This window comes from Python bivittatus, unplaced genomic scaffold (genome assembly GCF_059951505.1).
Source record: "Python bivittatus isolate LINGU-HERP-01145 unplaced genomic scaffold, Pbiv_v1 ctg000480_np1212, whole genome shotgun sequence".
Classification (NCBI taxonomy): Eukaryota; Metazoa; Chordata; class Lepidosauria; order Squamata; family Pythonidae; genus Python; species Python bivittatus.
In genome coordinates, this window is record NW_028277075.1 from 93413356 (window position 1) to 93439692 (window position 26337).

Sequence of the window (26337 nt, forward strand, 5' to 3'; positions counted from 1 at the left end):
TATCAGATTGTTAATGTGTAAATGGGATCGCCAAAGTCAGCATCTGTTGTAATGATTTCCTGCCTGGTTATTACTCCTTCCTTCCTCCCCACACACCCATGTAGCATTTTTTGAAGAAGATGTGTACAAGCTGTGACTAAACCTTTTCAGATTAAGCCTAAAGTAAATTGGGGGGGGGGGGGGGCTTCCTCCTGAAAGCTTTCATTTTATAGTGTTTTATTCTGTAAAGGAGAACTTTGTTTCCAGAAATTCTTTGACTACTGCCCAGAAAAGTAACAATTTAAGAATTAAACCAAGAGATAAATCTTGGTCCAAATGCTTCTCTTGTGTTTCTCTCCATGTCCCCTGTACAGTTTTATTTTAACATATTGCACTGAATGAAATAACACTGACCCTTTTCTCATTTCCACTATATATTTCATGTCAGATTCCAATAAGGAACCTTCTGAATTTCTTTTATATTCTTTTTGATACTTAGAAATCCTTCTCCAGTGACATTTAGAGATTTATTCCAGACTAACTAACAGATTATCTGAGAAAATATTTTAAAAAATGCAGGTGAACTCGAGAATGCTGTATTTCATTTCAAAATTAGGGAAAAAAATGTTCAGGGATTGGCAGGTGGTGGGATTGGCTACTTTTGTTACAAAAATATATGATAGAATGTAAGAAATGAAATAGAGTGGTCTCACCAAATAAATCAAATTGAATCAATTTACCTAAGCACTGCCAGTTTGAACTATTTTTTAAAAAAATATCCTGACTGTCTGTAGGTATTTGTTTTCATAGTCAATCCATCCTCCTTGCTCTGGCATAGCAGTGATAGTTCCTGAATGCTTTTGTACATTTTATTCTTTAGCCATGTAATTTATGACTGGGTACCACCTGAAAAAGAGTCATTATTATTATGCATTTTGATTGTGGCTATGAAGTAGTTCTGGGTTGGGGGAATTGTTTAGTTTTTGTTGATAAATTTCATCATGGCTTTAGGACCATGTTTGAAAATCATCAGAAGATATTGGAATTTATTATTACAGCTTGGCTGTGGATTAGAAGTAAAACAATTCATCTCCCAAAACAGGTATTAGCTGAGCTCATTCAGCCTTCCTCAAGTCTCCTGCAGATGCAGCTGACCTTCCTAAAAAGACAGAATAACACAGCAGTTAAAATAAACACATTATCCTCTGCTTGTGCCACACCTTTTTTTTTTTTTTTTAATAGTCTTGCTAAATTTTAATTTGTGAATTGAGGTTTTGCAGCTGAGCTGGATTACAAAAATACCACAAAAGTGCACTCAGCTGTTAACTGGGTGGCTTGATAGCTGAGAAGCTTATGCTGTAAGCATTATGTATGGGTTTTTGCGAGTATGTGTTGATTGGCTAATGCAGTTCAAAAGCACAAGTACTGCAGGAAGGTGAAATGGATGACATTTCAAGCCACTAAGTCATATAAATATCAGGGTTTCTTTAGTTTTTGTTAAGAGGGGCATTTGGGATCTCTGTTCTCTATGGACACACCAAAATTTATTTATTGTTTATTATTCTAATTTATATAGTTGCCCCTCTCCTATTTATGATTCAAATAATGTTGTGTGCCATTTGGTCCCCTCTCTATATATATACTTGAAAATAAACCCATTGAGTTAAAAGAGAGTTCTCCCTAATACATAGGATTGTTGAATGGATATATATATATAAGATGTACATTTATTTGGTACTATTCCCATTCTTTTATGGATTGTAATACATCTGCTTTGGGCATACCTTAAACCAGAATCATTATAAAGTACATAGAACTGTAGTTAGCAAAGAGAGTTTGCATTGTGGGTTGTCACACCATGACAGTGAACTTTCAGCATATATGTAACATGCACATACATGTGCTATTTGCTTCATATAGAGGTATGGAAGAATCTGTGAGTTGATAAACTCCCATTAATATCTAAAACATGTATATAGTACGAACCTATATAACAAATCACACTATATAGGTGCCCATTGGCGATTATACTTTTGGGGTTTTTAATTTCTATATGCATTTTATTTCTTACTGTATCAAAAAAGAGTATTAATTGTAGCCCATCCAGTCTCAGCAAAATCCTGTTTTAAAACTATGTCTTTAGGTATTTCGACTGACACAGTTTCAGTTTGGGAATAGGACATACGGCTACTTATCCAGGCTTCATAGAGAACTTATGTGTGGTACCAAACATTGTTTATATATTGACAAATATTTCTAGGAAATGGTTTCGTATTTTTGCTGTTAATTGTTTCATTACTGACCTCTACCTCTGTAGACATATGCAGTTTTCATATTTTTGGGTGAGACTTTCAAAATATTTTTTTTTTAAGTGTCCAATGCTCGACGTGAGCAATGACATTTTTGCAGGCTTCTATTTCAGTCATTTGTGCCTTATTTTCTTTCTATTTATTTCAAACAAACCACTATGAAAAATGCTGCAAATTTAAGTGACAGCCATGTACAAATATGCATAATATGAGCTGGTCCCTACCCATCCTGTGTATTGCTAAAGACTCCATTGCAATATTTACAGTTAAACTAAACTTTTTCCCCCCAAGATGTAGCAAAATTGCATTTGTTTTGCAGATTTTCTCATCATTAAATGTGAAACATTTCACATTTGTCTTTTTGAGTAATTGGCTTTTAAAAATGATAAGGTGCTCTGAACACTTGTGATGGGGATAGGTCTGACGTTATATCCCAGAAATCCATATGCCATACAGACAGAACAGAAGAAAGATATTCACAAGCATGTCACAGATTGGGCTGAAGCACGCCAAAAAGCAAAGTGCCATGGCATTAACAATAGCACCAGATTTACTGTCACGATTGCAATCTGTGCTGTATCACAGACAGAAGGAGAACTTTTGATAGGTAACACCTCAGTGTTTTTTAAATCTTTTTGGCAAATTATCATTTTCATTATATTTTTGCCTGCCATGTAAGTATTATTATAATCTTAAAAAAAAAAAAAAAAACGCAGGCACGCACAAACACACACACACAAAGTTTATCAGGCCCACAACCAAAAGGTTGGTACTTTACAAGGGTCATGGAATAACTGACAATTGTGTATGAGTGTGTGCCTGTGAGAGACATTTATCAATAACACATGTATGCATTTGTGACTTCTGCAGAAAGATAAATATCCGTGGCACTCTTCAAACACAACTCGCTGGTAAACTCGCCACATGAGCCAAAGGCTACGCTGTACATCCTCAAAGCACATATCAGATGTAACTGCAGTCACAGGTATTTGGGCACACAGCTTCAACTTTCTTCAGGGTGTACAACTCTCCTGCTCAAAGTCTCCTTGCAGTCTGGCATTCTAATAGCATATGATGCTATGGGCCCTTCAGCTTTCATGCGCCAGTTACTACTAAATTAAATAATCAGAGCATTCTGTGAACTTGGATCTTCAAGCAGTACGGGCGGGGGGGGAAGCTACCTTTGTATAATTTACTCATATAGTCATAAAGATATATGAGGCAGTACAGTCACGACCTGCACTTTCAGACTCAAGAGAGACTCCAGGGTTTTTTTCCTCTGATGCTGCATTTTCCACAAAACTACTTGGCTTGTTTTCCAGAACTTGTAAGTTGGCAGGTTCTTCCTGGGCTTGATCCTATAATTCTTCCTCTTCTTAAAATGAGGGATTTTCCAGAGGCATGGTGATGTCAGATATATTCCTAAGTGAAAGGCTATCAATCATGGCATGGGGGTGGGTGAGAATTCAACATTCCATTTGGGACACTAAATATAAATGAAAGAACTGTTACTCATCATAGGTACTTGGGGACCAGCTACCCAAGAGCACAAATACACATGTGCATTCCACCCCTCAGTATTCTTGTAGTAGGCAAGGCCTCCCTTAAAAATGATAGCTATTGCATTATTCTCTCTATATGTGTGCATGTTAGAGGCATTTGTTCCAAGCAAAATAGCTTAATGAAGGAAGTTAATTATATTGCTTATTATAAGTATCCAGCTAGCAAGCTTAAAATATTGATAAAGTGCTGGGTATACCATTAAAATGCATGATTAATAATTATTTACAGTTAATTTACAACCAAGTGTATTTTATGTAGTAATTAATTAGTAGGAATAACGTAGGAAGAGTATATTATTATAAAGGCATTGTCTATATTTTTATTTTAAAATTGTTTTACTCCATGCAAAGAAGAAAACGGCTGACTTAAATGAATTTGGCAATCCTATAGCTCATGTCAAACTTAGATAAGAGCAGGAAAAGATTTATAAACTCACATGTTTCATGATAGTATTGCTGTATAGTATATGGCTTCCTGACAGTACATAGTGGAGCATCAGTCATTTTTTAATTAATTGAAAGTCTTTTGGAACCTCATTGTATTTACCTATCATGTTTTACACACACTTTGTTTACTCAGTGGTGTGTGTATCATCCTCTCCTACTCTTGAAATATGCCCCAGAAGATCTCCCACCATATTTCTAAAATTTTAGAAGTATGAAGTGGCATGGGAAACAACCTCCTCTTATTCCACTAATGGAAGGTATTCTGTTAGTGAGAGGGAATATTTTAAACTCTCCTCCCAAAGCCATTATACTACCAGAACTAACCAAATGGTATTGAAATACCAATGAGAAGAAATTAGAAGTCATTGAATAATGTACAAAGCTTGATTTGGCATTGTGTGAAAAAAAAAAATCTGATGGTTTAATTAGATATACTAATAGGTAACAGGGATTATTCAAAAGGAAAAGGAGTTTACTTTTGCACAGAGAGGAGGACAATCCATCATAGTAAAGCCTTGGAAATAAAGTTTTCAGAGTAATATTTTTCAATGCTTTTATATTTTAAACATTTTTTTCAGAATTTCAAAAGTTAATTCTGTTTATTTTATATTTATTGAATACAAACTCTGCCTTTCTTTCAGAAACTCCCAAAGCTGTATATAGCATTTCTTCCTCCATTTTTCCCCCCAGCAATAACCCTGTAAGATAGTTTTCTTTTATTTATTTAAAATAAAATAAGATATTTAAAATAAAATAAGATCCTGTAGGATAGTTATTTTATTTTATTTAATAAATAAAAGTAGATTGGGCTAACAGACCGACTCGGTCACACAGTGAGTTTTCATAGCTGAGGATGGCCTTGAATCTGGATTCCTCTGACCCTAGTTCAACACTTTTAACTGCTAAACCACATGTTGTGGTTTATTTAAATTATTTAATAGTTTATCCTTGTGTTTAAAATAAAGTTTCCATGGTCTTGCAAAATATAAATACTAAACAGAAAACAGAAACTCTAAATGTAATTACTAAGTAAGCCTAAAAAGAAACACAGCAACTGTATTATATAGAAATAATTAAGGCTAAAGTTTTGTGGTCCCTAGCAGGGTGACTCAGAAACCATAGGATGGATTGATTGATTGATTGATTGATTGATTTGTTTGTTTTGCATGCTCCCCAGAGTGAAGAAATAATTCTAACCTCAGAAATCCTTCCCCTTTAGAAGACTGGGAGTCTAATTATTTCTGGTGTCATCATGTCCATATACAAAAGAGGCAAAGAGGGACTTTATAGGGAATGCTTAGGCAATGTACTGAAGAAGATTATAGATCCTCCTAACTAGAGCTATCCAAACTCCCAGTAACAGCTCCAAATTGGCTGCTAATCTAGACTAATCTCCGTTTCATTTGGAAGGAATTCTGCTGTCCTTTAACCCAGCTGGAGAGACACAAAGGAGCAATACCAATTCTTCCACCTGGCTGGGCTTTATAGTGGAAGCCTCCACCATATGAATATTTTCCCCTTAGAATATAGAAATCCTATCCTTTTTGTGTTTAGAAAATAAGTAAAATCGATATTGTTCTTTGCTTCTGGTTAACTATGGATTGCCATAGTTTTAAGTTAGCCATTCAAAGTCTTCACATATTGGGATCAAATACGCACACATACATACATATATATTGGAAGTTCTACCAAACAATAGATAGGATTGCTTTGTCTACTAATTCAAAGATCTAGGCAAATGAAAAGGACTTTGCCTGACCTGAGACGGGCAAAAGATCTGATTCAACTCTCTGGTTGGTTAAATAATATTGAAAATGTGACACTACTGCTAAGAGCAGACATTTTGGACCCAGTTCCAAAACAGAATACAATTTAAAGAGGAAAGCCACTATCTTGCTTAAGAAGTAACCCAGAAAGCCATGGAGTAGTTTAAAAGGGGTGAAAGATTATCCATATTACCGGTCTTTGTTAGTAAACTAAAAATTATGGTTTGATTTTATCAGTTAAGATGCCCATTTTTTTTTAAGGTTGCCCTCATGTATGATACATTTCATAATTTCATCTGGAAATTAACATGATAGCAATACTAATATACCTGAATAAGAAGGATTACAATAACACGTCTACCAGATATACGTAGGAGAAGATATTTAATGACACAGATAGTGTTTCCAAAGCATGGTCATGATGTTATAGAACTTCTGGAACATGGTATTCTCTGATTTCATTTCTACTCATGAGCTTTGCCTACATGGAAGACCTCAAAGTTTAATCCTGTCAGCTATGGCTATTACTATCAATATGAAAGTGATTGGGAATTTTATCTGTACATTTTTCCTGAATTATTTCAATATGCAGATGTTCTTCCACTCTGCCTCTCATTTCCATCTACTCATTACAGCTGAGTACCTCTGTTTTCTTTCTAGTAATTGCAGGGACTATGAAACACTTGAATTGTTCTTGCTGGGATGAGGGCAAATTGAAGCCTAGCTGAAGCCTAATCAGAAATAAAACGAGCTATATAGATGGGGAAACTAAGTATTCTAGGTATAGGTTCACAACCAATCTTAAATGGAATTAAATATTCTATGAAGGACCAAGTATATTGTATGGGAATGTTTGTTGTTTATGTATTTGATTTATGTTCCACAGTTCTGCTCTGATGAGCACTTATCGCTAGCTAGAGAAAATCAGATGATGACAGTAGCTAGGAACAATTTAGTTGTGGCCCTCTTTGGAGAGTCCCCATATTGCCTCTGTTATCTATGTATCATTGAGCTATCTGTACTGTAATTCACTCCACATAAAACTGCCTTTAAAGATACATCAGAAAACCTTTCTGAAGAGAGATAAGCAAACTCAAGGTTATCTATCGATCGACCAATTGATCGACGTGGGCATGTGTGACCACACACAGATACACCCTGCTAATTAATTCAAATGAAAACCACCTAGCTAAAAGGAAGGCTAATAATAATAATAATAACAACAACAACAACAATAATAATAATAATAATAATAATATTAATGAATCTGTCAATTAGCTGGCAAGTGAAAAAAAAAAAAAAGGACAACAATCCCCGCAGTTGTGGGATTTAGACTGGGCCTTAGAAGTACGATTCCATTCATAAATGGCTCAACTTCACCACCTCAGTTAGATTCCATGTACCACACATATTTCCATCTTGTCTGAAGAAATATTAAATTCCACCTGAGGATTTTTTTTTATCCATTAAACTCATATAGCTGGAACTCATATAATTTTATAAAATAAAAAGTAAGTTCTGATTTTTTTTCCTAATATTATATGAAAAGTTCAAGAATAAGGCTGGATAGTAGGGCCCATGATAACCTGCTTTTTAAAAAAGATATTCCATTCCTTTCTCTTTTCCCACCTAATTTTCTAGTTCTCTCTCTCAGGTGTCCTAAGCATTATATGGCCATTCAACGTGCTTTTCAGGAGACATGGCTGCTTAATATGGATACTCCCCTCTTCTTTCTCATTTTGGATATGTAGGCATATTAACTCAGTTATGTATAACATATATACCCTCTCAAAGTTCAATTTGCACTATCAAATAACATTTATGTAAGATAAAATATGCTCCTCAATCAGGTTATATTTCCATGGCACTTTACTACTACCTCAACCTTCTTACTTAACAATAGGCCAGATTTTTAATAATGCATAAGAAAACCATAGTGCTAATTATCAGATCTTTGAGAAACTTACAAACTCTGATCCATATTTTAAGGTTGCTGAGCTTGAAGTTGCCTGTCATTTGGTTTCATAAGCACCATATTTAGGAAATCTTGGTTGACAAACATGTCAAGGACATATAATTCTACTTAGTTAAAAGTTTTCTTTCATATTATGTTTGACACTTACACTGTTTCAGTCCTGTGTTAGCTCTGTTTCCAGACTGAGTGAAAAAATATGCTATATAATTTCAATGTGGGCTTGTGTCAAAGTCATGCTGTTTTATTGTGAATCTCATGTAAATGTTAATTTCACCAGGTTATGTTTGCAGTGGAAAATCATTTACACTTCTCTAGTCAAAAGCATGATTGATAAGTAGAGAATTGGCTTTTTCAGCTTGTCCCCCCACCAAGCAAATACCTTATATCAACAGGACTTTTTAATTTTATTATTATTTTTTTAATACTCAAATGCAATTATTTTTAGAGACGAGGAATGTTTGTGCATGGGCAGGTGCAAATGTAATGTGATAGCTTACAATACCTAAGGAACAGATCATTCTAGCAGTCACAGGTTTTAAGTAAGTATGCTTGAAGAATTTGACCTTAGCAATTTTCAATAGGAGCTGACCTGATCACAGCACAGCTTTTGGAGTGGTGGATTTTTTTCACTTCTCTGAATTTTGCACTGCACTTCTTAGCTAAAAAAATGCTTTTAAATCTGTGTACTTAGGATGAAATTGAGACAAACTATGTTAAAAATGCATGTTTGTAGGAATACGTTCAAAATAGGTATGTTTATTCTTTTGCCTATAACCAAATAACATGTGCACAACAATGAAACAAACTTGGATTAAATTAGGATTTTGAATGTAGCCATAATTCCACAATCTGCAGTACAAAGTTGAAACAGGAGGTACAGTCCCAGGTTCTTGGTCAAACAAATAATTATTTGGTCATGCAAAAAAAGAAGAGTTAAGGTAACAAAGCTGTGACTTAAAATAATTTCTAAAGTAGGATATCTGAAATGTGCTTAATTGCTTTTTGAAATGTGTCATTTGCATGAAAGACAGTACATTTCATATCTGCAATGGGGGGGGGGCTTGTTTCATATAGATCACAATATTTTCTTCCTTCTCAGCACAGCCAAGAACATTATACAAAAAATAATCTAACCTGTTCAGTTCTATGGAAGAGAAAGCAAAGAATATAACATCTGGGTTCATGTTTATGTTTTTTTTTTATAAAGTAGTATAGGATAATCCATTGTGTAATCAACAACATCCACAGAATCTGGAGGTTTTTTCAAAATCATGAAAGGTACATTGTGATGTCACAGAAGCTCTGCCATTTAATTATGGAACATTATTAAGCACAACTCCAGAGGTTGGGCTTATGTCATGATTTCACAATATACATTTCTTCATTTGCCCCCCAGTTCCTCTTTTCCAGATAAACATGGATGCAAATGATTCTCTTTACTGCCACTGTTAACAAAAATGAATAAATCTGCTAATTTTGCTTCTTTAAAAAAAATTCATATCCTAAATTTGGTTCGTTCCATTTCCAGGTCAGTTTGAAAGTTATTTGCAAAAAGTTCATCTTAAAAATAAGTATTTTATGTGCCTTCTTTCACATGTGAATGATTTTGCACAAGATGCAAACTTGCAACAACTTTTCCATATATCCATTCTTTTAAAAAATATATATATATCACAACTGAGTCAGAAATAGATTTATATTGTTAGTTCACCATGGATTGTTCTAGGCCTGCTTGTATGAAGGAACAAGCTTGATTGAAATAAATACATTCTCAGTCAGTCCAAAACAGCTCTAGACTTCTGTGGTCCCACACTATGTCTTCAATATGTGTTTGCACACATATGGTGGGATCATAGGAATTTGGACCTGCTTTCAAACAGACAATTATGCATCCTTGTGTGGGAGTGCCATTATTTGAATATATTACATATTTGGTCAAGCTCTGCCAGTGGAGATAACTTCCACATCAAATCATATTTTTGCCTTCCCCCTTCATGGTTTATTTGTGATACCTTTGCAGATGAAGTAACGTGGTGATTTCAAATGCTTGCACATTTTCATTCCGTTACCTTTGTGTTGGCCTAATGAAAGGCATTGCTTTTCAACTGAAAATAGTGTAGCAGATTCTAAAATGTTTGTGAGACCCCACAACATTTTTGTTTCATATGGTTGCTAACCATTTGCCAATAGGTGTACTGTTTTTATTTCGTTTTGCCAAAAAGCCATTGTTAATGCCAGTTACTTTTCTACAGGACTGCATTGTTTGCTGGATACCTCAGAATTACAAGTTTCCTAGGCTTTTTCCTTTGGCAATACCCTGAAAACTTATTCTGGGTTTCATTTCATTTCATTTCCCAGTTTATTCTGCTTACGGCTCAGTACAGATCCTAACATTTTAATGTCAAGTGTTGGCAACTGTATTTATTTGCTAACTGTATTAGAGTTACAAGTCAGACTAAAAGATCTCCTCTTTTTCATCCTTACCTAGATTAACATTTAGCAACTTTAGCTGGGGCGTATTCAAGCTTGCTGTCCTTATTTTAGCTCTATTTCTCATTATAAACATCTAACTGCTTGAGAAAATAATATATACATACTCACACACAGGCATGCACATACCTGACTTATCATTTCTTCTCATCTGTGTGAGTCAAAAGAAAGCAACATCTAAACATTTGCTAAACTTTTGTGATTCTGGCTAAAGAGAAAAACTACAAGTTTTCCAATCCCTTCTTGGTTGATGGCGTATTAGATAAGTACTCTTTTTTACTCATAGTTATATCACTTGACTTTACAAATTATTTTGAGAAATAGTACTGTAACTGAACAACATCGTGCTGATTCATTTCACAGAACTGCCTCAATTGAGGCACTCTGCCTCAGTGCCCAGTCAGAGGGCCAAGATGTGCTCCTCTGCTTCACCCAGCCATTGACAGAAATGTCTTCTGCTCACTAATAGACAGCTCTGCTCTGGTTCCTAGACATGGGGTGCCCTTTTGACTGGGCCCAATCTCTTTACTCCTTTTATGCCTTCCCCAACAGTAGAATCTAGCTGCTGCTTTGATTTTTTTCCCCCAAAGTGCAGGTTTCATATCCAGACTTATGTCCTGGTCAGTAAATTGACTGCATCATAAGGTCTTGGATAAAATATAGTAGGAGACTATACTGAACAAATTAATATTATTTAAATGAAACAAGAGAGGAGAAGGAGAAAGGAGGGGAGAAGGCAACATGTAAATACAGAATTTGTTGTCAGTGTAATAAAATATGATTCATTAGGCAAAGTGTAGAATTGAAATTCAGAATAATCAAAATAGAATAAAGACCACCATTTTGACTATGTTTCTTATGGAAAGTCTTTCAAATTTTCCACTCTTCTCCCCTTTCTCTTCCTCCCTTTGCATATATAGAGTTTGATTTCATATTATCTGCATAGGCTTAGCTCATGGAATGTATTTATTTATTTGTTTTGCAAAAATCTCCATTGACCATTCAAATGACTCTAGGCAGTTCATAACAACAAAAACTCATAAAATAAAAACAATCCATATTATCCATAATATTCCACATTAAAAAAAAAAAAACAGTGTAAGTTCAACCATATTTTTCCTCTTGGAGACAAAATGCCTACTTAAAACCACTATACAGTAAATGTTTTGAGCATTCCAACAGATTTCACAATCACAATCTCAATGCAACGATTCTGTGATTTTCCTGCTCGACTGAATGTAACTAGTTTGATTTTTTCTTATGCTAATACAGTATTTAGAGACAGCTGGAAATGACATATACCACACCACACCATGATGTTTAATAATATTGATTTAATATATAAATATAGGAAACATGTTATGACCAACAACAGTTTCCTATATTCATATAGGAAACTTATTTACTGTTATATTGAGGACCTTTCATTTGCAAATGGATTGGCCTGGAAATAAAATTTTCACAGTCCTTTATACTTGGGAGTAAGCCTTAATTCCAAGTCTTAAACTACCTACTATATTTATAATACAGTGATTTTCATTCTGCTTGAGAGAGTTCATCACAGTGTATTTAAAGGGAAATATATTTCCTACCCTTACAACTGTACTTGCCCTGAAATATTGTTCCTCTGGTGCAGATGCAATTTAGAAAGGAAGGGGTAAACTCTTTTATTCATGCACCATAATCTTTCCATCAAAACATGTCCCAGTTACACAAATAGAATTTTTTTTAAAGTCCTACCCATACAATAAGTCATACTATTTTCCTTATCCCATCAACTTAAGTTTAATGATAGAGCTTTGACAAAAATGAGTGGAATGTTCTTTACTTTGTCAATCTTATTTAGGGCATTTCATGGCTCTGGAAATATTTCTTTCTTTAATGAGTAGGCATTGGATGCTGGCATTCCTGGATTGAGTTAATGTATAAAATTGGGAAAGATCAGGATTAATTTCCTGGGTTGTATCTGAAGATCTGGGATGATGAACCAGATAATGCCTGTGCATGTGTATTTAGGATTTCACCTTATACCAACATGTACTACATCTATTGTATTTTCTACATAAGAAAATCAGAATGGTTTGGATATACCCAGGGGATATTTAAAACATACTGATTTTCTTATGAAGCCAGATTCTACTACAGCTAATTGTATTATGATGCTGTTGTATGAACACATGGATTGAAGATGCAACTAAATTTCAATTAAGGAAACATTCTTGTGAGTTTGAGCTACAACTGTTGTATATTGAATCCATGTGAGATCTGCCTGTAGCACATTTTTTCTAAAATAATTTGTTTCCTTCTCCTAAAATCATTGTTTTCAAAGACAGGTTTCTTTTGTATGATGGTCTCACTGAGAGTTCCTGTGAATGTACACATAAATCAGTCATGGTAAATCCACAAAAGTGTATTCAGTAAACTTCTGGATATAAATTTCCTCACATATTTTAAGAGTAGAAAAAGTTTCAGAACTGTAGGCAATATTTGTTAGCTGTTTTGCTGAGCAGGGTTTGGGATTTTTTTTTTTTTTAAAGAAGAAAAAAAAAGAGTTGTAAGAAGCAGGTTAATTATAACGTAAGGTTCAACATCTTTAGATATGTACAACATTTTCTGTTCCTTAAAACAATTATTCCCCCTGAAAATATAAAGCATTTTTTCTGACTTGCAAAGTTTTTGCAGTCTATCATTTAAATTACTTAAATAAAGGGAGCCTTAGTACTCCCAAAAGCTGAGAATATAACACCCTCCATGCATATTAGCTTGATCTTCTTGACAGACCAGAAAAGTGTTTGTGTGTGCCAATTAAAACAAAAATGGATCCCTAGTGGCTTGTTCTTCACACAACTTCTGAAGACTGTTATCATTGTTTGCTGGGGTAACTCAGGATAGGGCTGCTATCCAAAGTAAACAAACTTTTCAAAACTTTCTTGACAGATGGGGGTTACAAATGCATTTTAATAAGAGAGTTGCCAAAGCAACATTTTTTTTTCTTTTGACAATGAGCATATATTTACTTAACATCTAGTAACTTTAGGGGATACAAGGCAGATACATTCTCTCAAAATGTTTTAACTAACAGCATTTTTTCTTCTGCTTTGAAAACCCAAGCTAAGGATGTTTTTCCTCACACTGATTCTTCAGCCTTTTTTTTTTTTTAAAGGTCATCTAGGTTGGACTTGTCAGAAGGAATTATTGGAAGTTACCAAAGTAAGGTTGTCATAAGAGACATTCTCCCTAAGAATGTAATTAGTATGGTTGTCATAAACACCTTTAATTTAGCATAATTCATTTGGTAAACTAGATTATATAATTAAATAGGGTAGAGAGATGGAGTTGAAAAGGATTTACCTGATTTACTTTATTTATGTGTCCAGAATACAAGAACTAACTTCATTATTGTATGTATGTATGGGTGTGTCTGTGTGTGTATTCCTGTATCCCTGTTTATTTATTCAATATAAACATGACTTAAGACATGGATTTATTGAGGTTGAAGAGAATGTATACTGCTCCCAACAATACACACACTTTTGACATATTTTCAAAAACTGCCAAATCCCTGTCTGCATTTTAATTTCATTCAAATGTAATTCAAACCAAATTAATAAATGAATAAGGAGTCTTGAAGCCAACTTAACTGACTATGCATCTCGAAACTATTTTAATTAGAACCCATTTTTATTCTCCAAATTTTGTTGGAATTGTTTTTTGCATGAATTCATTTTTAACTGTTTTATGTAACTGTAATTTGGGGGGGAAAACACACTTTCTTTTCTAATTCATTTAAAGCAGGAAATCTAAGAGCTATGTTGTCAAAGGCAAGTTGTGGTTGCCTTGACTAGTTAGCATATGCATTATTATTACAAATATTCTCAGGGTACATAACCTGCCAATTCAGCATCCAGAGAAACCTATTCTTTGATTCTTTTTTAAAAATGTATTTTAGTTCTTAAGACTAATTTTAAAACATGAATAATTAAAACCACCATACTTGGAACACACAAATCCCAATAACTACTAGATGACAGCAATAAAATTAAAATATAATAATTCTTTGCTGCCATTTAGTGGCCATCCAGATTTTTACAGCCCAGCTACAGCAGCAATAGTAGGATAGTGTGTGATAATATAATATGTCACAAACCACCAATAAATAAATAAATAAATAAATAAAGCTTTTCAGAATTTTCACTGAGAAAGTAGGACTTCATAAGTTCTGCGCTCAATTTCACAAGGAAGAAATTCACCCAATAAACTAGGAAGAATGGCTCTTTCAAATCTGCAGCTTCTGTAGAGAAAATGTAGAACAGTTTTTCAAATCAGCTTTTTATCATAGATTTTGGGACCGAATAATAGTTATTCTGTGTTATTATTCTTACGACAATCTGTCATCTAGTAGTTATTGTCTCACTCTTCACCACCAAATATTTCTAAAAGGATGTATTGCTAGAAAACAATCCTGGGTACACCTCTTGTTTTTATGTCCCACTTGTGGATTTTCCATTGGCATGTCTAGTGCTTTTTCTGAGTTTCTAATTTAATTCAAGAAACGCATTATAATCTATGCTTTGATGAACTTTTGTTTTGATTGTCTTTTTCTGAGATGAAACAAGGGAAGAAAGGAAGGAAGAACAGAATGGAGACTAGTACCTGGGAACCTAACATTGCAACCACAGAAACCACACATGGTTCCCCCCTCTGCTGGCTCCATGCCTCACTTAATTTTATTAAGATTAGTTTAATATAAAAAAAAACAAAACAAGGAAAGCTAGAATGCTACAGATCAAAATGCTAGTCTCAGGCAGAAGAATGCTTCTGATCCTAAAATTCTGGACACTTAAAAAAAAATTAAATGAGACCAATACTCTGTTTAGAAGTGTGCCCAGCTGCCTAGAAAAAAGACAGAGGTAAACTGAGGTGATAGAGGTAGAACATGTTTTTATCTCCATTGAAGAAGCAGAAGACGTGTTGAAAAGATCAAGAAAGTCAGCTGAAAAAAATGTCCCTGATTAGTTTATGCTAATATGCTATACGCAAGGGTGCCTGCTTTTTTCCTGTGCCTCCTGTCCTTTACACTGTTTGGCATATTTAAAGTAAAAAGAGGCAGAATATAATAAACAGATACCATTGAGAAAACTGCCACTCCAAATTGCGGCAGTGTTATGAATCAACTTTGCAAATATGTATCAACCATTTCATATCAGTTTGTGAATAGATGATGTAACTTCATGTAACTGATTCACAAATAAGAAAGATATCGGTGCTCTTCTTGCCAAGATTTCAAGAGCTTTTCAAAAAGCAAAAAAAAAAAAAAAAAGTAATATAGGATCTGGTACATTTCATTTACTGGGACCTCAAATTGGCATAATGAATCAGTATTAGAGGCTGAAGGAAAATACGGGAGTCTTCACTCAAAATCACCGGTTGGAATGAATGCTGAAACTGAAGTGAGAAGATTGTGCACGCCCTTCATCTCTTTTAGAAGTCTGCTACTGAGATCTCTTCATTCATTATCCCTTTATATTAAAATGTATGCTTTGAAAGATGGAATGCATGAAAGTGGAGGTATTTTTAAAGTTATTAAATAAAAAATAATGCAAGCAAAATAAAAGCAGCTGCTGTTTCTGGACACATTTGCAAATTTCCTTTCATATTTCTTTAGTCCCTATGCTTCCCTATTGAAACTTGATAAGAAAGATGTTCAAACTTGCCTTAATATGAAGAGGTTTTTTAAAATACATTATTTAGGGCTGCAACTAAAGATTGTAGATTGTTCAAGCAAAATCTGGCATTATTTCCCTCTGAACTCTTTCCAAAAGGTCTTAAAATGATATTGTTAGTAATGAAAATATGATTTAAAGAATTCCTTCTGCTATTTTTTTCATCAGTGCATCTAACTAGGCAATATATAAAAGTGGCTGCAAAATCTGTAGTTTTACTTAATTCACCAAGCCAAAGTTTTGGAACTGATTGCCTTTGAATGTCAGGGATGGAGCAAAACAAAGTCAGTTGCTGAGAGTAATTAAGAAGTGGATGCATTTAAACTGTAGAGAGCAGTAGCAGTCTTCTTGAAACTGTCTAGTAACTGAAGATTACAAGAAAGAGACTTGTTTAAGAGACAATATTTTAAATGAATTAACTTTTCCCTGTTCTGTGATCTACTTTTGCTGATATAGTCATACATCACCAATTATATATGATTATTACAAACAACACATTAAAATCAACACACTTTCAAAATGAATGTTGCTTTGGTCTTGTTAGCACTGAAGCACTTTTTTACATATCATAATTTGTTATGCAATTCTGAAATACTTGTATTTTAATAAAGCTGGAATTTACTCAATGGAAGAGTGAACTAAGTTACATCCCTCTTAAGCCTTCAGAATCAACTCACACTAATTATGTGTTGTTTTTACTTTAACAATTCTGTTTCTTCTATTAATTTAAGTGATGGTATATTGGTACTGGAAGATACAAACTAGACTGGATTGACCATTGCATTTAGCCTAATTCATGTCTCTTTGTACATGATTATACTGACAGCGTTATATTAAATATCACCCAAAATGGAAAAGTGTAAACTTGAAGTGTAAGAGATATGGTACATCAGCTGGTAACCTTTGTATTATTGCTGTGCCCAGAAAACTCATGAAAATGGTCGTGTCCCTGTAAAAATATATCTTTTATCCTACAGGATCACAGTCCCAAAGAACTGAATGCTTATTATATGTGCATTTCTCAGGTTCATTAAAAATAATGGAATTGTTTTAGTCACTAATACCCACCAACAAATTAGATTTCTCTGTTTTAATTTATACAGTATATGTGAACACCTGTCTTAGTCAACAGCTGCTTTTAAGATTTACATAGAGAGTTGTTTTGGAAGTTGGCATAATTGAGCAGGGCGGGGCAATATTTTCTGCCTAGGAATATTATGTATGGAATTCTAAATATTCTTTATGTTGTTGCTGTTTTCCTTGCAAAGTACTATAAATTATTCTGAAACTCCATGTTGGTTGATCCTGTGCATTTTTACACAAAAATAAAACAACTTGTTCCAGATAGATGTGTCCAATGTTGGTTCTAAGAACAATAATGGCACTGGGAAAAGCAGAAAATACAAAACTATTCCCGGCTGTAACCATTAGAGATGGATATAAAGGTTCTTTCAAAATTATCTCCCAAATTGATAGACAGGGAAATTGGGCAGACTATTTCTCTAAATTTCTCCAGGAACAATAGGAATGCCTTACTTTCTTAAGGGCAGGATTCCTTTTTAGTGGGAGCAGTAGAAGAAGTCCAATGGCAGGAGTTTCCTCAGAACATCTTCCCTTGGGATTTCGTTTAGAAATCAGGAAATCATGAAAGAAGCAGGAAGACTACAGACTCTTGGAGAGATGGTTTTATAATGATAGACAGAACATTCATATGTATCCCTTGGCTATCTTGAAAGAAAAAAAGTTCAAGAACACCACCGACATATATGGGGATTTTTCCAAAATTTCTTTCTGTGATATAAACCTAAAAAGCAAATATTGTTTCATAAAATTGAAGGAGAACTTGTAGGAAAAGGATGAATTGACTTAAGCCCTATTCTAGCATGCTTAAACAGTTAAGAAAATTTGCATAAGAAACACAAGCCTGTATGTCCTTATACACATCAACTCTGCCTCAAATGTCCTATATCTCCTTATGTTAACAGGAACATCTGCAGGGGACTTATGGGTGTCTGAATACATATTCAGAACATTTAGTCTAATATAATAGCTATCCAGGAACTCTTAATATTTGTGAGTGTGTATATCTGTGTTAACTGCCAAAAATTACCTGGAAAGCCACAAGCCCATAGGAACATGTAAGAGCCTAAGTCATGGGAGGAAGGCATTAAGGAGGAATCAAATGTTATGCCACCAAATAGTTCATTTTTATTTGATGTGGAAGCATGTTAAGACTAATACATGGTTTTTCTATGTAATATTAATACATCTTTTACTTATAATACTACTTGAGGGGGGAAATGCACTAACTGAAAGATCAAATGAGGGAACATATGTATTTACACCATAAGACAGTTTCGTTGAATTTATATTTTGTTAGCTTTTCCTATGTATTTGAATAAACAAGTTGTCATTCAAATAACACTAATGATAGTCAACTCTACTATGTAGAAAATAGAACTGATATAGTTAATATTTATTCTAATTATAATGTTACTAACTAAAGTGAGTGTATGTTTCACAAATATGTATTCTTAATATATATCATAGATTTGTGTTCATAGATAAATGGAATATATTTCTTATAAATGAAGAAGTAGTGCTCCTGCCAGTTTGTCAAGCAGAACAAAATATGAACAAAATATAGAAATTTGTTTGAGGTGTTTATACACCTTGTACAGTCATCCACATGCTGAGGCAACCATGTTCTGATATCAGTCCCAAGATTTCTTAGTCTTTAAGGAATTATGAGGTTTTTTATTCTATTTGCTACAAAAGATTAACCTGGATACTCCTCTAGGGGAAGAAAAAAAAAGACTCACTATCTCACAGTAATGTGTGAACAAACTTGATCAGATTAATTCTGTCAGTTGTATTCAAATCTTTTTTGTTTCTTTTAAAGTTGCTAACCATTCCCCCCAAACCATTTTCCCCCCAATTTTGCTTTATGCAACATTCAGTGGCAGTGCGTTCTTGTCATCTTGATGTCAAAGTCCTCCCCATTCCACAAATTAAAGTTCTTCTGGCAATTGGAAGAGTTGATGAGATACTACTAGTATTTTAAACATCTTTCCCTCGAAAGTGGGGAATATGACTTGTGGTTGGGATTAAGACTACTAACATTGTAAGTGCTTTTAATAATATCTACTTCATTACTCTTCATATGAAACTTCTCCACAATGAAGGAGCTAGGAGAACAAATACAGGCATTCAGTACAATTCAGACAAACATCCATGTTCACTTTAAGCATAATTTCAAAGCATAAATGTCTCTAGGACAAGCCAAAGGTAGAATCTTCAATTTTGCTTAGAAATGTTGTTTTAGATGAAAATCAGTGCCACACCAATTTCAAAGGCAGCTTGTTCTAAAATGTTATTTGAGCAAATAGTATCAAGCAGACCAGCTGCCCAAATCAGTACGGACTGACATAATCTGCCAATCATGCAAGCTGTCCTGGAGCAAAGAGTTTTTCTTTAAAAAAAAAAAAAAAAAAACCCTGAATTTGCCTTACATTGCTTTTTTATTTATGCATACATTAGCTGAATTTTAAGTAAAGAAATGTCACAGTAGCTCTTGCTGTGAAATACTTAATGGTTTGCTTTTGTTGTTGATTTTAAATTATAGTTATAGATGAGTTTCTAAGATGAATTACACTGAAATAAAATAATGTAGCAAACAGTTGGCTTATATGCAATTTTCTCATTGTTAGGTCACAACAGTTTCAGGAAATGAGGTCCTTCTTCAATCAGATATTGACTTCATCGTATCGGACTGGTTCCATGCTATCAAAAATGCAATTGACAGATTGGTATGTGTTTATTTTTAGATGTTGCTTTTATTAATCATGCAGTAATTTAAGGCTCATGTGCTTTTGCAGCAAGTGAAGTTAAAAATTCATCCCTTCGCTCCTTTTGAACTAAGAAAAGTACCTGCGTGTATCTGCTGTTTAGAAGTGTTTCTGGACTAAATTACAGTTTGAATATGTTTTGAAAGAGATAGGTGTGTCATTTTTGAAATTATAAGGATTAAATATGTTGTAAAGCAGACAAACATTTAATAATAAATGCCATTTTACTTTTACTTCTAATGTCATTTGTGCTATATAGTCTTTCAGAGGGCTATTAGTATGTTGGAATCCTTTTTGCATTATTTTATTGTTAATTTGTCAGAATAATTCCAGCAAAGATTCTCTGGCATCTGACTGCTGTTTTTTCTCCCTTCTCCCTTTCTCTTACAGGTCTTCTTTTTTGACAACCGTTTTAATTGCTTCCCCCACCCAATTTCTGATTACATTTTTTCTTAGGTGGTTTTCACCATCCTTAGTATCAATTTCATATTTCGTTCCTCCTAATTATGCTAAAGCTATTTGAGCAGGATGTGTATCATTTTTGGCTTGTGAGAAGAGTCACCCTTCTTGCATGTTTAATTAGATCTTGCCCAGACTGGCTTGGTGGCATTTCAATGTGTGATATAGGCACTTCTTTTAAAATGCTAATAAACAATTGAATAAGATATAAATTGTAAAGCTCTCTAATATGAAGGCGCTATAGCACTGCTGTATGATGATAATTTTTAAAGACTTTAAATGAAGTTTACTGGAAGCCGGCAGAACAATCTGAACATTTCATGACTTCAGTTGCCTGGAATGTGCCATTGACACAAAGCACTAAAGTTGCAATCCTATATACCTTTACCTGGGAATGAGGCTCCATGAACATAGCTTGACTTTTTAATTAATTAATTAATTTGAATTAATTAATGTGGGTATTTATTTTTTTAATTGTTTGTGGGTTTTACTTTAATTGTGAGCCACCCAGAGTCACCCATTGGGGGAGATGGGCGGCATACAAATTTAATAAATAAATAAACTATCTAACTAACTAAGTGGACTTATTTCTGAGTAGACATCTATTAGTTTATGCCGCCAGTATCTCCACTAAAGAGATCTCTCAGAAGGGTGTAAATTATCTATGTTTGTCCTCAGTGAATATATGGAGCTCTCCTATAACAATAAAAGGAGCACATCCCAAGATGCATGTAGCAGTATTTCGCTGTCCCTGTAATACTGACTAGATCAACATAAGTGTGCAAAATGTACTCTTATGGCTTCATAAATACTTGGATCCAAAATTAAAAATGGAAATGTTCATGTTATGTTTTTATTAAACTACTTCACAGGATTGTTGTGATGAAATCATAGAGTCTATCTAAAGACAGTAAAAATGAATCTTCTTACTTTCAATGAATCCTATACAGACATAGGCATTCAATGCTAACCAAGATTATGCCAAAATAATGAAATGTGCTTTGTGACACATCATGATGGACGCTCTCCCTTTTCATCCTTGCATTGCAGTATCTAAAAGGAGGAGCTTCGATCACAATACACGTTCATTTCTTGCTCTTCCTTGGCCCCCCCTCCCTGCCACCCCAGATATTAATGCACAGAATCAACTGCAACCTAATAATCTTAATCAATTAAATCAATCACATTTAATCAATTCAGTAGGTTAATTTATAACTTTTCGCTAAATCTAGTGTTTTAGAAGTAAATACAACTGTATTTTATAAGTTGATACCCACAGAAATATAATGAAGTTGGAACTGTAAGTCAGAATAAATTCAGATATTACTTAACATAAATAAAATATGAAAAGAATTTCTCACCTACTTAAAAGTATAAATAAAAATTTAACTTACATTAAGGTCCTGTCCTTTCTACTGAATTCAAAGGAGGATGGAATCAGAGAAAGATGATTAAAGATGCAGTCAACTTGCTCAGGGAAATGGATTTTTAAAGTGCTTAACATTACTGGATTGTGCCATTTATATCATGCACTTAATCCTAAAATTTTTGACTTGATCTATGTTTTCAAACAAAAGTATGTAATATATCAGTGCCCAATATATTTTCATGTCTGATTTTTATCTGTAGAAATAATAAGTGGTTTTAAGTTACATGTTTATTATAGTAGTGTATATGAAATATTTTGTACCGTGCTTCCATACATGATTTTTTTTTCTTTGACCATGTAGAATAAGTTTGCTTGTTTTGCTGTTTTCTAAGCTTCTGTTACCTTTCATTAACTTACACAAAATGTTTTTAAGGATATTTCCTATGATTTTATCTTTTTAGCCTAAAGAGAAGAGTTACATATCAAAGAGCAATGAGCTCAAAATTCAAAGATCTTCTAGTTCTGAATTACTGGGTTTCCATGCTGACAGTAAGGAACCAAAAACAGAAAATAGAAAGTCTTTAAGTAAGTAAAATGATTCTGGGTAATCAAAAGTTATAAATAATCTTCTGTTAATAATATACAGTGTTCTTTCTTGGCTTTTAGACCCTCCAGTGTTCCCCCCCCCCCAAGTTCTTTAGTTGTGACAGCTCTTGAAGAAGGGAATGGGACCAAAAAGTTATGGAGGGTGGAGTGATTTAAAACCCATGGCTTGTATTCAGTGTGTGTTGGGTGCCAGTTATGATGGGTGCAGCATTAATGCATCATCAGGGAGCACGCATCAATTTGTGGATTCCTGTTGCATCAACACTGAATCCAGAATAAACATGGCACCAATCTTGTTTAGTCTAACAGTGATAACATTGTTATGCATATAAAATTAGCATTATGTTGGATGGCTATATTTCATCGCCCAGGTTCAGACGCAATATGTCATTAAATAGAGGGGGAATACTCTTGCCTTCACATCTTTCTCATGGGCTTCCTGGAGATATTTAGTTATCAATTGCAGAAAACAGGATGCTGGATTAGCTGGATACATGGCCTGATCCAGCAAGGCTTTTGTTATGTTCTTAAAGGTATAGAGCACTAAACATAAATGAATTCATGACAGAGAGATGCAACCTAGTTTGAAGCATTTGAAAATATTGCTGATTATTTACAGGATAATGATCTCTGTATCTTTACACATGTAAAACATTCCAGCTGATTTCTTTTATTGATTTATTTATTTCACAAACTTTGCATGCCATCTTAAACATAGACTCTGAGGAGTTCACAAGAAACAGTATAAAGCAAAGAATAAAAACATGAGTACCATAAAATCAACAAAAAAGCCCTAAAAATAAATGTAAGCTCAACATCATTTTAAACAACTACTGGGCAGCATGTAGCAGCATCCTGCCCAACCATCTAAGCTCAATAAAAATGATACTCTTCATTTTTTCTGGTGAAAAGGATACTCTTCAGCTCTTTCTGCATAAAGTCCTATCATGAGACCTGACAAGTAATATGAGTAGAGACAGAACAGAGAGACAAGAAAGAAAAAAGACAGACCAACAGAGGGAAGGATTCCGGTAGAGGAGAAACTAGAATGAATCACTGGGCCCTCATAGCTCAGGATCCCCTCAACTGTAGTAGCAACTCTGGACCAGTGATGCATTTAGATCAGCATTTTGTTCCTAGCAAGGTACCATTGTAAGACCTATGGTATAATCATGGCAGAATTGAAGACTTCTTCCTTCCTTAGTCACTTGGTCCCAGCTTTCAGATGCATACTATTTCTGCAACATGGAGTCAGCCATACCTATAATTAGTTAAGAAACTAAACAGACAGATTAGACAGCTGATAGAGGCTATATTTAATGCCCCAGCATTTTAAGATAGAAATAATATTGAATGTATTTATTGTTACAGCAATCGACATTTTATCTAACTTGTTCACATTAGGCTGTGAATCTGACTCCTTTTCAGCCTTGCAAAAGATCCTTTTATCTCTGCTTTGTTCAACCCTACTTAAACATGGCTCATGGAGAACAGCTCCAATCCATGGGCCCCTACCTCTTTGCCATTTTTTCTGGCAGAAAGCCATTAAACTGTCTCACCATTTGTTGTTGTCTTTTATGCTTCTTGGCATCATAATTCTAACATCTCTTCAGTAATGATTTAGAAGACAGATCAAGTTCCCACCAATGAGATAAAGTTAGCAGACAACCCAGCGCTTGAACCACAAAAAGTTGTAAGGAGCCCCTGCCGTGTTTAAACTTTCTTTTAAAAAGGAGAAACAATCTAATGTGAACTTGCATGGATTTCAGTTTTGTGTGTATGTTTATACAGCGTAGCTTGGGTTGCCTTAAAAACATGTATTTCAAATTTTCTTTTGGCCCCTTGAGAGTGAGTAATTATGTGGAATTAGAAAAATGTTAGCATTTGCTTACTTATTAGTAGTCAAAGCACAAACTGTGTTGTCAGTTTTTTGCCTTTGGCTTTCCATGCCCTTAATGTTCACACCAGTATGGTTGCCAGAATTATCAGCAGCCAGAGCCAAAATTGCTTTAAAAAAGGCCTGAGAAGTGGTAATGACACATTGTTAGCAGCTAACAGGTGGTCGTTCCATTGTCCAGTTTGACTGCAAAGCTCAAAGACAATCCATCCAGGATTTGCGAGAGGGCATTTTAAAGCAGTTTGAAAAAGTGGAATAGTCATGTTCTTGGCTATTCTTTGGAAACTAAAGAATTATATGTCTGCTTTTCAAACTAAAGAACAAGAGCATACTTAAGGTAAAATGAATGAGAAGACCGAAATACTAAAGTAGCTTCTGATTTAAGATTTGAAATGGCACTTGTATGTTTTGTATTCTTCCTTCTCCTGACATTATTTTAAATGCAGGGGCTCTGGTATATCAGTCTCCTAAGGTATTCAGCCTTTACTATAGCTGCCAAAGAATGTAACTTACTTCTGCATAATCTACAACTGAAAAATGTTCAGACTTACAAGAGCACTTACATGTCATCATCTGCTGTAGATACCTCATGTACCTTACATTGTAGAAAGTTAACAGTATGAACTACAAATGCAGGTAAAATTTGCTGGATCATGGCAACTGCTTAAAGAATCCTTTTTAGGACCTTATCACATATTCTTTGCAGTAGTGTGTTCCTAGAGAGCCAGTTTGGTGCAGTGGTTAAGGCACCAGGCTAGAAACCGGGAGACTGTAAGTTCTAGTCCTGCCTTGGGCACAAAGCCAGCTGAGTGACCTTGGGCCAGTCACTCTCTCCCAGCCCTAGGAAGCAGGTAATGGCAAACCACTTCCGAAAAACCTTGCCAAGAAAAATGCAGGGATTAGTCCAGGCAGTCACCAGGAGTCAACACTGACTTGAAGGCAGAAAAAGAAAAGAAAGTAAGTTTCTAACCATATTATTTGTAATTGAAGAATGGTTGGAAGCTAGCATGGAGAAATAATTGCAAATAAAAGAACTGGATACTTGACCATATTACTCTTTCCTGTTTTCTAAGGCTTGGACTTGTCCCAGTATTTTGCTAAGTCTTTTCATCCACAGGTAGGGGAAGGGGGGGCCAAGCAGCAATCAGGTTAATAAGATGAATGACTTAAATGTTTTTCTATCCACAACTATTATTCCACTCCCAAAGACTACTTTAGAAAGGCCACTTTTAAAAAAACGATAGCAAAAATAAATAAGATCCATGTATTAATGTGTTATTTATCCTTAATAATCTAACCTGTTTTTTTTTTTTTAGAAAAGTTAAATACATTTCTTAACTGTATGGATGGATCCCACAGCTTATTATTAATTGAAATCTATCCAGCTATAAATATATTTCCCACCCCTAAAACTGATAAACATATTTTATATCATTTACATATGCATATTTGTATATATGTATATCTTTTACCTGTATATACTTGCACAAGGCTATTGCGTGACTTGGGAATACTTAAACATTTATCATATAATGATTACAAGTGAAGGTCAGTCTAGCAAATGATTATTATTTTCTTAACACTTCAATCATTCTGATTTTCCTCTCAGTTTTCTTATGTCGTATTATTTCTTTACAGGTAAATCCAATTTACTAGTATTTAGGAATATTCAGTAGCCATTACACTTTCAACAAAATATATTGTGGTTCCTATTCAGAAGCATAGTAAATTAATTATTTATCAGACATTAGCTCTTTCTGCAGAACCTAATTAGACAGGAATCCTGGAGCACAGTCAGAGCTAAACTGGAAAGAATTTGGTTTCCAAAATGGACTATTAATTTACCACCTTAATGCCATAATTTTACTTAGAAGAAACAGTCTCTGGATGGGACACTGGAAACTGCA

The 26337-nt window shown here is 34.3% G+C and overlaps 1 protein-coding gene across 2 annotated transcripts in view; it reads left to right on the forward strand.

The window, feature by feature from the left end:
* Positions 1 to 26337, forward strand: part of ARHGAP15 (Rho GTPase activating protein 15) — a 424051-nt gene that overhangs the window by 199755 nt on the left and 197959 nt on the right. For both annotated transcript variants that reach the window (XM_088146524.1, XM_088146525.1), the window contains 2 exons: positions 19962 to 20060; positions 22389 to 22512. In XM_088146524.1, coding sequence (XP_088002650.1) covers positions 19962 to 20060; positions 22389 to 22512 — 223 coding nt within the window. The remainder of the gene's footprint in view (positions 1 to 19961; positions 20061 to 22388; positions 22513 to 26337) is intronic.